Source organism: Haliotis rufescens, unplaced genomic scaffold (genome assembly GCF_023055435.1).
Source record: "Haliotis rufescens isolate VD_foot unplaced genomic scaffold, xgHalRufe1.0.p SCAF_2, whole genome shotgun sequence".
Classification (NCBI taxonomy): domain Eukaryota; kingdom Metazoa; phylum Mollusca; class Gastropoda; order Lepetellida; family Haliotidae; genus Haliotis; species Haliotis rufescens.
In genome coordinates this window covers 79,601,867-79,618,661 of record NW_025963890.1, presented here as the reverse complement: position 1 = coordinate 79,618,661, position 16,795 = coordinate 79,601,867, and the positions used below count along the sequence as shown (strand labels likewise).

At 44.6% G+C, this 16,795-nt stretch overlaps 2 protein-coding genes across 5 annotated transcripts in view; both read left to right on the top strand.

Moving 5' to 3' along the window:
• Positions 1–16,795, top strand: part of LOC124127095 (AP-4 complex subunit epsilon-1-like) — a 125,220-nt gene that overhangs the window by 59,922 nt on the left and 48,503 nt on the right. For 3 of the 4 annotated variants that reach the window (XM_048400682.1, XM_048400681.1, XM_048400684.1), the window contains exons 11-12: positions 1,650–1,789; positions 13,125–13,228. In XM_048400682.1, coding sequence (XP_048256639.1) covers positions 1,650–1,789; positions 13,125–13,228 — 244 coding nt within the window. Of the gene's footprint in view, positions 1–1,649; positions 1,790–13,119; positions 13,229–16,795 lie in introns of all 4 variants that reach the window. The other variant, XM_048400683.1, reaches the window with a different exon arrangement.
• Positions 7,140–11,973, top strand: LOC125382165. The gene is made up of 2 exons (XM_048400680.1): positions 7,140–9,402; positions 9,586–11,973. Exons 1-2 carry the CDS (start codon positions 7,183–7,185, stop codon positions 10,966–10,968), a joined length of 3,603 nt encoding a protein of 1,200 aa, XP_048256637.1. The 5' UTR covers positions 7,140–7,182; the 3' UTR covers positions 10,969–11,973.

Here is a 16,795-nt window from a genome sequence, read left to right as displayed (position 1 = left end):
ATATTGCTGTCGTCTCCTGCAGTGATATGGCTGGAATATTGCTGTCGTCTGCTGCAGTGATATGGCTGGAATATTGCTGTCATCTCCTGCAGTGATATTGCTGGAATATTGCTGTCATCTCCTGCAGTGATATTGCTGGTATATTGCTGTCGTCTCCTGCAGTGATATTGCTGGTATATTGCTGTCATCTCTTGCAGTCATCTCTTGCAGTGATATGGCTGGAATATTGCTGTCGTCTCCTGCAGTGATATGGCTGGAATATTGCTGTCATCTCCTGCAGTGATATGGCTGGAATATTGCTGTCATCTCCTGCTGTGATATTGCTGGAATATTGCTGTCATCTCCTGCAGTGATATGGCTGGAATATTGCTGTCATCTCCTGCAGTGATATGGCTGGAATATTGCTGTTGTCCCCTGCAGTGATATTGCTGGTATATTGCTTTTGTCCCCTGCAGTGATATTGCAGGCATATTGCTGTCGTCCCCTGCAGTGATATTGCTGGTATATTGCTGTCGTCTCCTGCAGTGATATGGCTGGAATATTGCTGTCATCTCCTGCAGTGATATTGCTGGAATATTGCTGTCATCTCCTGCAGTGATATTGCTGGAATATTGCTGTCATCTCCTGCAGTGATATTGCTGGAATATTGCTGTCATCTCCTGCAGTGATATTGCTGGAATATTGCTGTCATCTCCTGCAGTGATAATGCTGGAATATTGCTGTCATCTCCTGCAGTGATATTGCTGGAATATTGCTGTCATCTCCTGCAGTGATATTGCTGGAACATTGCTGTCATCTCCTGCAGTGATGTTGCTGGAATATTGCTGTCATCTCCTGCAGTGATATTGCTGGAATATTGCTGTCATCTCCTGCAGTGATATTGCTGGAATATTGCTGTCATCTCCTGCAGTGATATTGCTGGAATATTGCTGTCATCTCCTGCAGTGATATGGCTGGAATATTGCTTTCATCTCCTGCAGTGATATTGCTGGTATATTGCTGTCGTCTCCTGCAGTGATATGGCTGGAATATTGCTGTCGTCTCCTGCAGTGATATTGCTGGAATATTGCTGTTGTCTCCTGCAGTGATATTGCTGGCACATTGCTGTCGTCCCCTCCAGTGATATGGCTGGAATGTTGCTGTCGTCCCCTGCAGGGATATTGCTGGCATATTGCTGTCGTTTCCTGCAATGATATTGCTGGAATATTGCTGTCGTCCCCTGCAGTGATATTGCTGGAATAGTACTGCTTACAGCAGTGTAAAAGTATTCTCACGCACTCACAAAACTTATCTCTCAAAACAGGACAACCTCTTCAAAACATGTTTGATAATGTTTGACTTTGTACGAATTGATTTTATGTAAATTGTTTATTGTGTAAAGATTTATTGTCTAAATACTGCTTGAGGAAAGATTGATTTTGTAAAGATTGAGTGTTTAATTATTGATTGTGTTATTATTGATTGTTTGTTGATAATGTTAAGGTTGTTTGTTTTAAGATTGATGGTCTTGTTATTGATTGTATAAATATGGATTACTAAATGATTGATTGTTTACTGCCAGAGGTTTAATAATTTAATGATTGATTTTCTAAAGATATTTAATGATTGATTGTATACGATTGATTGTTTAATGATGGATTGTGTGGCAGACCCTGCACCTCCTTTACAAGATGGCCAACGAGGCCAATGTCAAGGCCATCTGCAGCAAGTTGTTTGAACACTTGAAGATGACTGACGACCCTTTCTGTAAGACAGACATGGCAGGGAAGATAGCACAACTGGCAGAGAAATATCCTTTGTAAAGTGCACAGCAGTCTGTGTGATGTGGTGCGATGTGTTGTCAGCATTGTTTGGGTGTGTTTGCTCTGCTGCTGCGGGGGTTAGGGTTCACACATCGCAGCAGTCTGTGTGATGTGGTGTGATGTGTTGTCAGCATTGTTTGGGTGTGTTTGCTCTGCTGCTGTCCTGGTTAGGGTTCACACATCGCAGCAGTCTGTGTGATGTGGTGTGATGTGTTGTCAGCATTGTTTGGGTGTGTTTGCTCTGCTGCTGCTGGGGTTAGGGTTCACACATCGCAGCAGTCTGTGTGATGTGGTGTGATGTGTTGTCAGCATTGTTTGGGTGTGTTTGCTCTGCTGCTGTCCGGGTTAGGGTTCACACATCGCAGCAGTCTGTGTGATGTGGTGTGATGTGTTGTCAGCATTGTTTGGGTGTGTTTGCTCTGCTGCTGCCGGGGTTAGGGTTCACACATCGCAGCAGTCTGTGTGATGTGGTGTGATGTGTTGTCAGCATTGTTTGGGTGTGTTTGCTCTGCTGCTGCTGGGGTTAGGGTTCACACATCGCAGCAGTCTGTGTGATGTGGTGTGATGTGTTGTCAGCATTGTTTGGGTGTGTTTGCTCTGCTGCTGTCCTGGTTAGGGTTCACACATCGCAGCAGTCTGTGTGATGTGGTGTGATGTGTTGTCAGCATTGTTTGGGTGTGTTTGCTCTGCTGCTGTCCGGGTTAGGGTTCACACATCGCAGCAGTCTGTGTGATGTGGTGTGATGTGTTGTCAGCATTGTTTGGGTGTGTTTGCTCTGCTGCTGTCCTGGTTAGGGTTCACACATCGCAGCAGTCTGTGTGATGTGGTGTGATGTGTTGTCAGCATTGTTTGGGTGTGTTTGCTCTGCTGCTGGGGTTAGGGTTCACACATCGCAGCAGTCTGTGTGATGTGGTGTGATGTGTTGTCAGCATTGTTTGGGTGTGTTTGCTCTGCTGCTGCCGGGGTTAGGATTCACACATCGCAGCAGTCTGTGTGATGTGGTGTGATGTGTTGTCATCATTGTTTGGGTGTGTTTGCTCTGCTGCTGCGGGGGTTAGGGTTCACACATCGCAGCAGTCTGTGTGATGTGGTGCGATGTGTTGTCAGCATTGTTTGGGTGTGTTTGCTCTGCTGCTGCGGGGGTTAGGGTTCACACATCGCAGCAGTCTGTGTGATGTGGTGTGATGTGTTGTCAGCATTGTTTGGGTGTGTTTGCTCTGCTGCTGCCGGGGTTAGGGTTCACACATCGCAGCAGTCTGTGTGATGTGGTGTGATGTGTTGTCAGCATTGTTTGGGTGTGTTTGCTCTGCTGCTGTCCTGGTTAGGGTTCACACATCGCAGCAGTCTGTGTGATGTGGTGTGATGTGTTGTCAGCATTGTTTGGGTGTGTTTGCTCTGCTGCTGCTGGGGTTAGGGTTCACACATCGCAGCAGTCTGTGTGATGTGGTGTGATGTGTTGTCAGCATTGTTTGGGTGTGTTTGCTCTGCTGCTGTCGGGGTTAGGGTTCACACATCGCAGCAGTCTGTGTGATAGGGTGTGATGTGTTGTCAGCATTGTTTGGGTATGTTTGCTCTGCTGCTGCTGTCCGGGTTAGGGTTCACACATCGCAGCAGTCTGTGTGATGTGGTGTGATGTGTTGTCAGCATTGTTTGGGTGTGTTTGCTCTGCTGCTGCCGGGGTTAGGGTTCACACATCACAGCAGTCTGTGTGATGTGGTGTGATGTGTTGTCAGCATTGTTTGGGTGTGTTTGCTCTGCTGCTGTCCGGGTTAGGGTTCACACATCGCAGCAGTCTGTGTGATGTGGTGTGATGTGTTGTCAGCATTGTTTGGGTGTGTTTGCTCTGCTGCTGCGGGGGTTAGGGTTCACACATCGCAGCAGTCTGTGTGATGTGGTGTGATGTGTTGTCAGCATTGTTTGGGTGTGTTTGCTCTGCTGCTGTCCGGGTTAGGGTTCACACATCGCAGCAGTCTGTGTGATGTGGTGTGATGTGTTGTCAGCATTGTTTGGGTGTGTTTGCTCTGCTGCTGTCCGGGTTAGGGTTCACACATCGCAGCAGTCTGTGTGATGTGGTGTGATGTGTTGTCAGCATTGTTTGGGTGTGTTTGCTCTGCTGCTGCGGGGGTTAGGGTTCACACATCGCAGCAGTCTGTGTGATGTGGTGTGATGTGTTGTCAGCATTGTTTGGGTGTGTTTGCTCTGCTGCTGTCCGGGTTAGGGTTCACACATCGCAGCAGTCTGTGTGATGTGGTGTGATGTGTTGTCAGCATTGTTTGGGTGTGTTTGCTCTGCTGCTGCCGGGGTTAGGGTTCACACATCGCAGCAGTCTGTGTGATGTGGTGTGATGTGTTGTCAGCATTGTTTGGGTGTGTTTGCTCTGCTGCTGCTGGGGTTAGGGTTCACACATCGCAGCAGTCTGTGTGATGTGGTGTGATGTGTTGTCAGCATTGTTTGGGTGTGTTTGCTCTGCTGCTGTCCGGGAGGAGTCAGACAACAGATACTGCTTAGTTACCTCCCTGGCATGGATGCCACATATAGAGACCCCTCTCCTGCCCTCACTTTGAATACGAATAAGATAACAATATAATTACAATATTAGGATACAGGTATTCATGGATATTTGTGAAACAATACAATATGTATTGTTACGTATCGATTCCCAAATAGAAACAGTATGTTAACCCAGAAATCTGTACATAACAGAACCTAGTGTGAAGCCAACAAACAAGCAACAAATGGTATACAATCAACAAATATATTACAAAATTTGCTAAGTTTAAAGATCAATAAAAAGTACTGCACAGCAATTACAATGGTAGTGCACAAAAGAATGCACATTTGTATACTTATCCTGCATTATGAAGTCGAAGTGCCCTCCGTGTCACATGCCGACTGTGCGAGGGGTGCTGCCATATACCGGTTGGAACAACTTTTCTTCAGCAGCTGGATCTCACACAGTTCGTCTCTCTGTCAAAGACAGCAGTAAATGCAATACGGAGTAATGCAGGATAAGTATACAAATGTAAAAAATATTTAGATTTTACTAATTTGGGAAGCTCATTAACTGCTCTTGTATATGGACTGACAGGTTAGATAGAAATTCTCTCATCAAGTTGGACTTAAGGTAACACTCAGATGATTTGGTCTTTCCTATTGGTGGATGCCAGCGGGATTTGTCACCTTCTGAATTCTCTTGTCTATGAAGAATGATTTCATCATTTCTTTTGATTTGTGATAATACCAAAATAGGGATTAGGGAAATTCAATAGGGATGGTTGTGTTGGAGTAGTTTGGTTTCTCAGGAACAAAATAGCACAAAACATATCTTGTCATTATCCACAGCGATTTCCCACTGGGCTGAGTGAGCTGAGTCAATGGACGAGTTTCGAGGCTTTGCCCCTTGTCTTTGGGCCATGTACACCTCTGTACTCTGTATCAAATACTGTAAATCTTGTAATTAATGCATCTCCAAGTTTATACAACTACTGACACCTAGCCAAAAATGCGACATAAAATCAGTGAGACTCCCCCTACCCCATCCCCAGTGGAATGATACATATCCTTACCTTAATCCAACCAAACAGCAAATAGCACCGCTTATTAGCACTGAGTTAAGCACTTCTGTAATAACAATAAACAGTGTTTCCCTAAAAACAACACACAGTTTATTTGTTTGTTCTGTTGACGTTTGAGAAGTTTAAAGACAATAAATTAATTAAACCAACAACAGTTCACTCACTCACGGACGTGTATACGTCTTTGACTCACTGGAGTGGTCAATGAAGCCTAGTTTGACACGAGTAGGTAGAACTCTTGACCCCAGCAGTGATAACTCACAGGATGCCCATTGTGTAATCCCTATTGGTTAAATGACATTGCTGTGGACTTGTTACAACTGCTGCTCCATAAACTGTGTTTGTGTTCATATTCAAGTTGGCATTTCCTCTATCTAAAGTGTGCAGTGAGGCTATCTAAAGTGTGCAGTGAGGCTATCTAAAGTGTGCAGTGAGGCTATCTAAAGTGTGCAGTGAGGCTATATCTAAACTGTGCAGTGAGGCTGTCTAAAGTGTGCAGTGAGGCTATCTAAAGTGTGCAGTGAGGCTATCTAAAGTGTGCAGTGAGGCTGTCTAAAGTGTGCAGTGAGGCTGTCTAAAGTGTGTAGTGAGGCTATCTAAAGCGTGCAGTGAGGCTATCTAAAGTGTGCAGTGAGGCTATATCTAAACTGTGCAGTGAGGCTATCTAAAGTGTGCAGTGAGGCTATATCTAAACTGTGCAGTGAGGCTGTCTAAAGTGTGCAGTGAGGCTATCTAAAGTGTGCAGTGAGGCTATCTAAAGTGTGCAGTGAGGCTGTCTAAAGTGTGCAGTGAGGCTGTCTAAAGTGTGCAGTGAGGCTATCTAAAGCGTGCAGTGAGGCTATCTAAAGCGTGCAGTAAGGCTATCTAAAGTGTGCAGTGAGGCTATCTAAAGTGTGCAGTGAGGCTGTCTAAAGTGTGCAGTGAGGCTATCTAAAGTGTGCAGTGAGGCTATCTAAAGTGTGCAGTGAGGCTATCTAAAGCGTGCAGTAAGGCTATCTAAAGTGTGCAGTGAGGCTATCTAAAGTGTGCAGTGAGGTTGTCTAAAGTGTGCAGTGAGGCTATCTAAAGTGTGCAGTGAGGCTATCTAAAGTGTGCGGTGAGGCTATATCTAAACTGTGCAGTGAGGCTATCTAAAGTGTGCAGTGAGGCTATCTAAAGTGTGCAGTGAGACTATCTGTTCTGAAGCGTCCGGGAACAATTGTCCGGGAACAAGTTTCATGTTCCTGGACACAGTGGTTGACGCATTGGTACACAACAGCTTCGCGGAAAGCGTTAAAGTTGGCATGCAGCACGTGCTTCTTGTTGGATGAGGGCAAAATGCGCATGCTCTAGAAACAGATTATTTCAGTTGTCTTCTGGCATTCATATGGGCAAGGAGTAAATGGATATCTCTCTCTAAGTTAGCAAATAGTGAATTAGAATATTACAGAAATAGAATAGAACAGAATAGAAATAGTTGAGAGAGTTACCCATTTACATTGTTACCATACGGCAACTTCACTTTTAGTTTAAAATCCATTTCATTTGATCTTATCACATTTTCATTGTTTAGTTGATTATAAGGGGATTTCACGTTTAGTTGATTATAAGGGGATTTCACGTTTAGTTGATTGCAAGGTAAGGTCATGTTAAGTTTAGTTTAGTTTAGTCTTCCACTGCGAAACATTGGTAGCAGAGCATGGTTGCTCTGAATATGGGCTAGTTAGTTAGTTATAGTGACTGGTGTTGATAGTTCTTAGGGTCAACGTACGTCATTCAAAAATAGGATAGATTTTCACGTGTAGTTTGATGCTTGGTTGTTCACAATGGCTGGCAAAGCAACAAGCATGTCTGATATAGCAAAGTCTGAAGGTGGGATAATAAATCCTGAAAAGGCTACAAGTATTAGTGATGTAGATAAGCTGGAGTTAAAAATAGCTCAGCTTAAGAAACAAAAGACGGCAGCAAAGTCTGCATTGACAAAGGCTCAGAATAAGATGCTGAGTATGATAGACCAGGAGGATCTCCCCACAAGGAAAGCAGTGAGGGATGAGATAGATAAGGTGAGTTCACTTCAGGCTAAAGCTGTTGACTTATTGTATGACCTGTCCAAGGCATACGACCAACATGGAGATTACGAGAATGCCAAGAAAACATGTAAGGAAATAGATGAAGTCTTAGAATATAGCGATGATGCAATACACAATGCAAGATTGCATTTGAGCAGCAGGTCAGATGACAGCTCGTCTTCTGGTATAAGGTCAGTAATGTCGAGGATATTTCGCCCAGTTAACACAAAGAAACACATGCCTGTGAAACTTAAAGTCGCAGAGCTTCAAGAAGAACAATGTGTTCCTTCTGTTCATCAGAATGTTGGTCATGGTGAGTCAGTTGCACCAGAAATAGATATGAGTAGAATAAGAATAGAAATGGAAGCACCTGCTTCTCCTGAAATAAAAAGGGGGAAATTACATAATAATTATGATAGTGCTTTCAAACGTCTGAAACAAATTGAGAAAAGGTTATCCAAAGATGTTACAATTCAGACAGCATATGGGGATGTGATATCACAGTATCTGAAAACAGGATACATCACAAAAGTTCCTGAAAAAGAAGTTAACAAAAAATGTTGGTACTTACCTCATTTTCCAGTGGTCCGGCCTGAACGAAATACAACGAAGGTAAGGATGGTTTTCGATGCATCAGCAAAAAGTGATGGGGTGTCCTTAAATGATGTTGTTCACCAGGGTCCGAAAATGCAAAATGATCTTGTTGAAATATTGCTAAGATTTAGAAAACATCCAATCGCAATCATATGCGACATTGCAGAAATGTACTTGCAAATCAAGATTACTGAAGCTGATCAACCGTACTTCAGATTTCTATGGAGATCAATGAACCTGGACGAAGAACCTGATGTATATGAATTTTCACGGGTAGTCTTCGGAATGAATTGTTCACCATTTCTGGCACAGTATATTACACAGGAACATGCTAAGGCATGCAAAATTCATCTTCCTTTGGCTGCAGACACAGTTGCTAAATCAACATACATGGATGACACAATGGATTCGGTAGAAACCGAGGAAAAAGCTATAGAGCTTTATGATCAGGTGAATGAACTGTGGACTACAGCTGGAATGCACGCCAGGAAGTGGGTCTCCAATTCATTGAAGGTCCTTGAATGTATTCCAGTTGCAGATAGACTATCTGAAATTAATATTCAGATGACTGAACTGCCATCAGTGAAAGCTCTTGGGTTGCTCTGGAATGCAGAGAGTGATAGGTTTCAATTCTGCTACAACATAAAAAATGATCACTTTCAAATGTCAAAAAGAGCTTTCTTGAGGGAGATTGCTAAGATATTTGATCCTTTGGGACTGTTAGCTCCATTCACCATTCGGGCAAAGATAATATTGCAACACATTTGGGTGTCTGGTGTAGGTTGGGATGACAGTCTGCATCCTGATTTAGAGGAAAAGGTATTGCAATGGTATAGGGAATTGGCAGATTTGAAGTCTTTATATTTCCCAAGATGGATTGAATTTAGAACTGAAATAGCCAATCCACGCCTACATGTGTTTGTAGATGCATCACAAGATGCTTTTGGTGCAGTCATTTATCTGGTGAGTGTTAATGAACACAGGACAGCAAGTCAACTTGTAGCTGCAAAAAGTCATGTTGCTCCACTGAAGGCTATCAGTGTCCCGCGACTAGAGTTGATGGCAGCGGTTCTTGGGGTGAAACTTCTGCTTGCTATTGCAAAAGGCCTAGAAATGTCACCTTATGATGCTAGGATCTGGTCCGATAGCATGAACGTGTTGTGGTGGATAAAAAGCCACAGTAGAAGCTTTAAGCCATTTGTGGCAAATCGGGTTGGTTTTATACAAGAAGTGACAAAACCCAGCCAATGGATGCATGTACCAACTAAGTTGAATACAGCAGACATACTTACAAAAGGTTGTAAACCTGAAACACTTGGTACAAAAGCATGGCTACAAGGTCCTGAGTTTTTAAAACTTGATGTAAGCCAATGGCCAAAACAGATACATGCTTTCCAGAAAGTTGAGATGGAAAGGAAAACTGGATCAAATATGAAAGTGACAATGATGGTGCAAGATGTTGATCAGACATGGCGTTTGGATCCATGTAGGTTTTCCGACTGGAAAAGACTGTGCAGAGTCTTTGCATGGGTCTACAGGTTTCTCAGTAACTGTCGGACAAAAAAGGATATGAGAAGGAAAGAAGAACTGGACCTAGAAGAGATTGAAGGAGCTGAAAGAAAACTAATTTCAGAAGATCAAAAGGAAGCATTTCCTAAAGAGTATTGGGCACTGTACCATGACAGCAGAATACCACCTAAGAGTAAACTCATAGGATTACAGCCTTTTCTGGATGAAACAGGAGTGATGAGATTAAATGGCAGACTGAGGTTTGCAGAAGTCCTGTCCTGGGAAGCAAGGTTTCCTATTATTCTTCCCAGAAAAAGCCCAGTGACAAAGTTGATAGTTAAACATCATCATGAAATGTGTCACCACATGGGAACAAATACCACATTAGCTTCATTGTCTTCCAAGTTCTGGATAATATCCTCAAGGGAGGAAATTCGTGAATGGGAAAATGCATGTTCTTGGTGCAAAAAACAAAAAGCAAAGCCAGCACAACAACTCATGGGCAATCTTCCAAAGGTGAGAGTAGTTTGTTCAATGAGAGCATTTGTTCAAGCGGGGGTAGATTTCGCTGGTCCATTTCTTACTGTACAGGGTCGAGGTAAAAGCCGTCAAAAGCGTTACCTGTGCCTGTTCACATGCCTAGCTACACGCGCTGTACATTTAGAAATCGCTTTTGGACTAGACACAAATTCGTTCTTGAATGCTCTCTTCCGCATGGCACACAGAAGGGGAATGCCCAAAGAGATCATATCGGACAACGGGACGAATTTCGTTGGAGCTGTGAAAGAGCTTAAAGAGCTGGTGACTTCATTAGATTCTGACATCACAAAATCGAAATTGGCAAACAGAGGCATTGTATGGAGATTTAATCCTCCAAATGCTCCTCACTTCGGAGGAGTATTCGAATCGATGGTCAAGTCAGCTAAACGGGCTATTTATGCTGTCCTCAGCTCAAGTGATGTCACCGATGAAGAACTGATGACTGCTTTTACTGGGGCCGAAGCTCTGTTGAATTCAAGACCACTCACATATCAGAGTGCCCACACACAGGATGATGTTCCGCTCACACCAAACCACTTTCTACATGGGCAGCTTGGTGGAGACTTCGCTCCAGAAATAGATTCTACTTCCTTTTCTCCCCAGAAGCGTTGGCGGAGGATCCAGGAACTCATCAGGCATATCTGGAGGAGATGGATGAGAGAGTGGCTTCCAACGTTGAATGTCCGAAAAAAGTGGGTCACGTCATCAAGAGACTTCCAAGTTGATGATGTGGTGATTGTCGTATCACAAGATAATCCAAGAGGAACTTGGCCAATGGGAAGGATATTGAAAACTTACCCAGGCAAAGATGGCCATGTTAGAGTTGTAGATGTTAAAGTTGGAGGGTCGAGATTGACTCGACCAGTTACAAAGATCTGTCCTCTCGAATATCGAGACTGAACAAGAACCAGTTGTTCAAGGTTGTAAATAGTGCTGCTGTTTTCATTGACTAGTCATTGTTGTAAATAAGTTAGGTTTTTTTTTGTAGTTTGTCAACTGCGTATTGTTCCAAATAGATGATAGACAGGGGTCTATCATGGAAGGGGGCATGTTCTGAAGCGTCCGGGAACAATTGTCCGGGAACAAGTTTCATGTTCCTGGACACAGTGGTTGACGCATTGGTACACAACAGCTTCGCGGAAAGCGTTAAAGTTGGCATGCAGCACGTGCTTCTTGTTGGATGAGGGCAAAATGCGCATGCTCTAGAAACAGATTATTTCAGTTGTCTTCTGGCATTCATATGGGCAAGGAGTAAATGGATATCTCTCTCTAAGTTAGCAAATAGTGAATTAGAATATTACAGAAATAGAATAGAACAGAATAGAAATAGTTGAGAGAGTTACCCATTTACATTGTTACCATACGGCAACTTCACTTTTAGTTTAAAATCCATTTCATTTGATCTTATCACATTTTCATTGTTTAGTTGATTATAAGGGGATTTCACGTTTAGTTGATTATAAGGGGATTTCACGTTTAGTTGATTGCAAGGTAAGGTCATGTTAAGTTTAGTTTAGTTTAGTCTTCCACTGCGAAACACTATCTAAAGTGTGCAGTGAGGCTATCTAAAGTGTACAGTGAGGCTGTCTAAAGTGTGCAGTGAGGCTATCTAAAGTGTGCAGTGAGGCTATCTAAAGTGTGCAGTGAGGCTATCTAAAATGTGCAGTGAGGCTATCTAAATTGTGCAGTGAGGCTATCTAAACTGTGCAGTGAGGCTATCTAAAGTGTGCAGTGAGACTATCTAAAGTGTGCAGTGAGGCTATCTAAAGTGTACAGTGAGGCTGTCTAAAGTGTGCAGTGAGGCTATCTAAAGTGTGCAGTGAGGCTATCTAAAGTGTGCAGTGAGGCTATCTAAAGTGTGCAGTGAGGCTATCTAAAGTGTGCAGTGAGGCTGTCTAAAGTGTGCAGTGAGGCTATCTAAATTGTGCAGTGAGGCTATCTAAAGTGTGCAGTGAGGCTATCTAAAGTGTGCAGTGAGGCTATCTAAATTGTGCAGTGAGGCTATCTAAAGTGTGCAGTGAGGCTATCTAAATTGTGCAGTGAGGCTATCTAAAGTGTGCAGTGAGGCTATCTAAAGTGTGCAGTGAGGCTATCTAAAGTGTGCAGTGAGGCTATCTAAATTGTGCAGTGAGGCTATCTAAAGTGTGCAGTGAGGCTATCTAAATTGTGTAGTGAGGCTATCTAAAGTGTGCAGTGAGGCTATCTAAATTGTGCAGTGAGGCTATCTAAAGTGTGCAGTGAGGCTATCTAAATTGTGCAGTGAGGCTATCTAAAGTGTGCAGTGAGGCTATCTAAATGCGAAGTTTCATTAATGTAAACAAGGACCACTCGCATTCTTCGCATTTAATTCACACTCACGTTAATTTCAAGATTTACAATATATGTGTTATATACATCAGCATTCAAATCCATTGATATATACTGATGTCATTCAGATATCAGGCAGAATTTTGTCCACTCAGTTTCCATATGGCTGTTGAATAAAACAATTATCACACAGTAATTTTATTGTGTACGATAAAAAGAGTAAAAATTTACTGGGTTCCTTTGCATAACAAAATCTAGGACAACACTTAACACTGTTTCAAACCAGTTTGATATTTCCAGTTAATTTTTCACCCTCGGATCGGAATTTTAATAAGCTACATCTCTGCGGACACGCGCCTTCAATTCTTGTACAACGTTCTTGATTTCCATTTGCCAATTTGATTGGCTACAATCAAGGCTGCTTGAAATTCAACATTGAAACACTGACAGACAGCCAAAAGAAAGTCGTTAAACATCTTTTTGATGGAAAGGATGTCTTCATATTTATTAAAATTGGCAGTGGTTTGGGTTTCTAGGTAATATGAGTTAGCTCCCTTTTCCCATGAGGTTTATTGCCGTTCGATTGGTCGGTAATGAATATCAAGGTCAGGTAATTTGAGATTGTGAGAACCACGGATAGGATGTTATCCACCATAACATGGTGGAAGTTGGAGGAATCAGAACACTGTTGATTCAGAGCTCGTTTATATCTCCATTACTCCTCTGCTGTTGTCCTTAACCCAGGTCAAGTGGTCCCCCGACATTCAGTGGTACGTGGAAACTGTCAACGCTGTCCTGGTGGAGTGTACCAACAGCGCTCTTGTTGACCAACTCATGGATAAACTGGACATGGGTAGGTCTCACTCACTGCATCAAGGGATGAACCGGGTACATGGGTAGATCTCATTCACTGCATCAAGGGAAGAACCAGGTACATGGGTAGGTCTCACTCACTGCATCAAGGGAAGAACCGGGTACATGGGTAGATCTCATTGACTGCATCAAGGGGGAAGAACCAGAAGGTACATGGGTAGGTCTCACTCACTGCAACAAGGGAAGAATTGGGTACATGGGTAGGTCTCACTCACTGCATCAAGGGATGAACCGGGTACATGGGTAGGTCTCACTCACTCCATCAAGGGAAGAACCAGGTACATGGGTAGGTCTCACTCACTGCATCAAGGGAAGAACCAGGAACATGGGTAGGTCTCACTCACTACATCAAAGGAAGAACCAGGTACATGGGTAGGTCTCACTCACTGCAAGGGAAGAACCAGGTACATGGGTAGGTCTCACTCACTGCATCAAGGGAAGAACCGGGTACATGGGTAGGTCTCACTCACTGCAAGGGAAGAACCAGGTACATGGGTAGGTCTCACTCACTGCATCAAGGGATGAACCGGGTACATGGGTAGATCTCACTCACTGCATCAAGGGAAGAACCGGGTACATGGGTAGATCTCACTCACTGCATCAAGGGAAGAACCAGGTACATGGGTAGGTCTCACTCACTGCATCAAGGGAAGAACCAGGTACATGGGTAGGTCTCACTCACTGCATCAAGGGAAGAACCAGGTACATGGGTAGATCTCACTCACTGCATCAAGGGAAGAACCGGGTACATGGGTAGATCTCATTCACTGCATCAAGGGAAGAACCAGGTACATGGGTGGTCTCACTCACTTCATCAAGGGAAGAACCAGGTACATGGGTAGGTCTCACTTACTGCATCAAGGGAAGAACCGGGTACATGGGTAGGTCTCACTCACTGCATCAAGGGAAGAACCAGGTACATGGGTAGGTCTCACTCACTGCATCAAGGGAAGAACAGGGTACATGGGTAGGTCTCACTCACTGCATCAAGGGAAGAACCGGGTACATGGGTAGATCTCACTGCATCAAGGGAAGAACCAGGTACATGGGTAGGTCTCACTCACTGCATCAAGGGATGAACCGGGTACATGGGTAGATCTCACTCACTGCATCAAGGGAAGAACCGGGTACATGGGTAGGTCTCACTCACTGCATCAAGGGAAGAACCGGGTACATGGGTAGATCTCACCCACTGCATCAAGGGAAGAACCAGGTACATGGGTAGGTCTCACTCACTTCATCAAGGGAAGAACCTGGTACATGGGTAGATCTCACCCACTGCATCAAGGGAAGAACCAGGTACATGGGTAGGTCTCACTGCATCAAGGGAAGAACCCGGTACATGGGTAGATCTCACTCACTGCATCAAGGGATGAACCGGGTACATGGGTAGATCTCACTCACTGCATCAAGGGAAGAACCCGGGTACATGGGTAGATCTCACTCACTGCATCAAGGGAAGAACCGGGTACATGGATAGAGCTCACTCACTGCATCAAGGGAAGAACCGGGTACATGGGTAGGTCTCACTCACTGCATCAAGGGAAGAACCGGGTACATGGGTAGGTCTCACTCACTGCATCAAGGGAAGAACCGGGTACATGGGTAGGTCTCACTGCATCAAGGGAAGAACCAGGTACATGGGTAGATCTCACTCACTGCATCAAGGGAAGAACCGGGTACATGGGTAGGTCTCACTCACTGCATCAAGGGAAGAACCGGGTACATGGGTAGATCTCACTCACTGCATCAAGGGAAGAACCATATACATGGGTAGGTCTCACTCACTGCATCAAGGGAAGAACCAGGTACATGGGTAGGTCTCACTGCATCAAGGGAAGAACTGGGTACATGGGTAGATCTCACTCACTGCATCAAGGGAATAACCGGGTACATGGGTAGATCTCATTCACTGCATCAATGGAAGAACCGGGTACATGGGTAGATCTCACTCACTGCATCAAGGGAAGAACCAGGTACATGGGTAGGTCTCACTCACTGCATCAAGGGAAGAACCGGGTACATGGGTAGGTCTCACTCACTGCATCAAGGGAAGAACCGGGTACATGGGTAGGTCTCACTCACTGCAAGGGAAGAAACGGGTACATGGGTAGATCTCACCCACTGCATCAAGGGAAGAACCGGGTACATGGGTAGATCTCACTCACTGCATCAAGGGAAGAACCCGGTACATGGGTGGATCTCACTCACTGCATCAAGGCAAGAACTGGGTACTTCCCCGTGAATGGCTTCCTTGTCCTTCTCTGCAGCCTGATGTCAAGTTGGCAGTGTAGTCATGAAGTGAACCTCACACAAGAAAGTGAAAAATCCCTTGTCCCCAATGGTGAAATGTGAGGGGGATACGGTGATTGGCACTGTTCATCCCTGCATCTGTGTGACCCACAACTGCTCAGTATTTCTTGACACATATTTGCACTGATATCGTTCTAGCCATGTACTGGTGACTTTTGGTGTTTAGGTATTGTTTAAATTATGTTTTGTTTGGATTCCATGAAATAATGGGGTTTAAGTTCAAATCCAATGATATCCACTGCTACTGTTGTCTGACTTGAAGCTCAGTTGTGTGGCAGAATCCTCAGTTGTGTGGTGGGATCCTCAGTTGAGTGGCAGGAGGCTCAGTTGTGTTGCAGAATCCTCAGTTGTGTGGTGGGATCCTCAGTTGTGTGGCAGGAGGCTCAGTTATTTGGCGGAAGGCTCAGTTGTGTAGCAGGAGGCTCAGTTGTGTGACAGAATCCTCAGTTGTGTGGCAGAATCCTCAGTTGTGTGGCAGGAGTCTCAGTTGTGTGGCAGAATCCTCAGTTGTGTGGCAGAATCCTCAGTTGTGTGGCAGAATCCTCAGTTGTGTGGTGGGATCCTCAGTTGAGTGGCAGGAGGCTCAGTTGTGTTGCAGAATCCTCAGTTGTGTGGTGGGATCCTCAGTTGTGTGGCAGGAGGCTCAGTTATTTGGCAGAAGGCTCAGTTGTGTAGCAGGAGGCTCAGTTGTGTGACAGAATCCTCAGTTGTGTGGCAGAATCCTCAGTTTTGTGTCAGAATCCTCAGTTGTGTGGCAGGAGGCTCAGTTGTGTGGCAGAATCCTCAGTTGTGTGGCAGAATCCTCAGTTGTGTGGCAGGAGGCTCAGTTGTGTGGCAGAATCCTCAGTTGTGTGGCAGAATCCTCAGTTGTGTGGCAGGAGGCTCAATTGTGTGGCAGAATCCTCAGTTGTGTGGCAGGTGACTCAGTTGTGTGGCAGGAGGCTAAGATGTGTGGCAGGAGGCTCGGATATGGGTCAGAATCCTCAGTTGTTTTTACAGGAGGCTCAGATGTGTGGCAGGAGGCCCAGTAGCGGGAGACTCTCTTGTTACAGGAGACTCAGTTGTGTGGCAGAATCCTCAGTTGTGTGGCAGGAGGCTAAGATGTGTGTCAGGAGGCTCATATATGTGTCAGAATCCTCAGTTGTGTTACAGGAGGCTCAGATGTGTGGCAGGAGGCCCAGTAGGGGGAGACTCACTTGTTACAGGAGACTCAGTTGTGTGGCAGGGGGCTCAG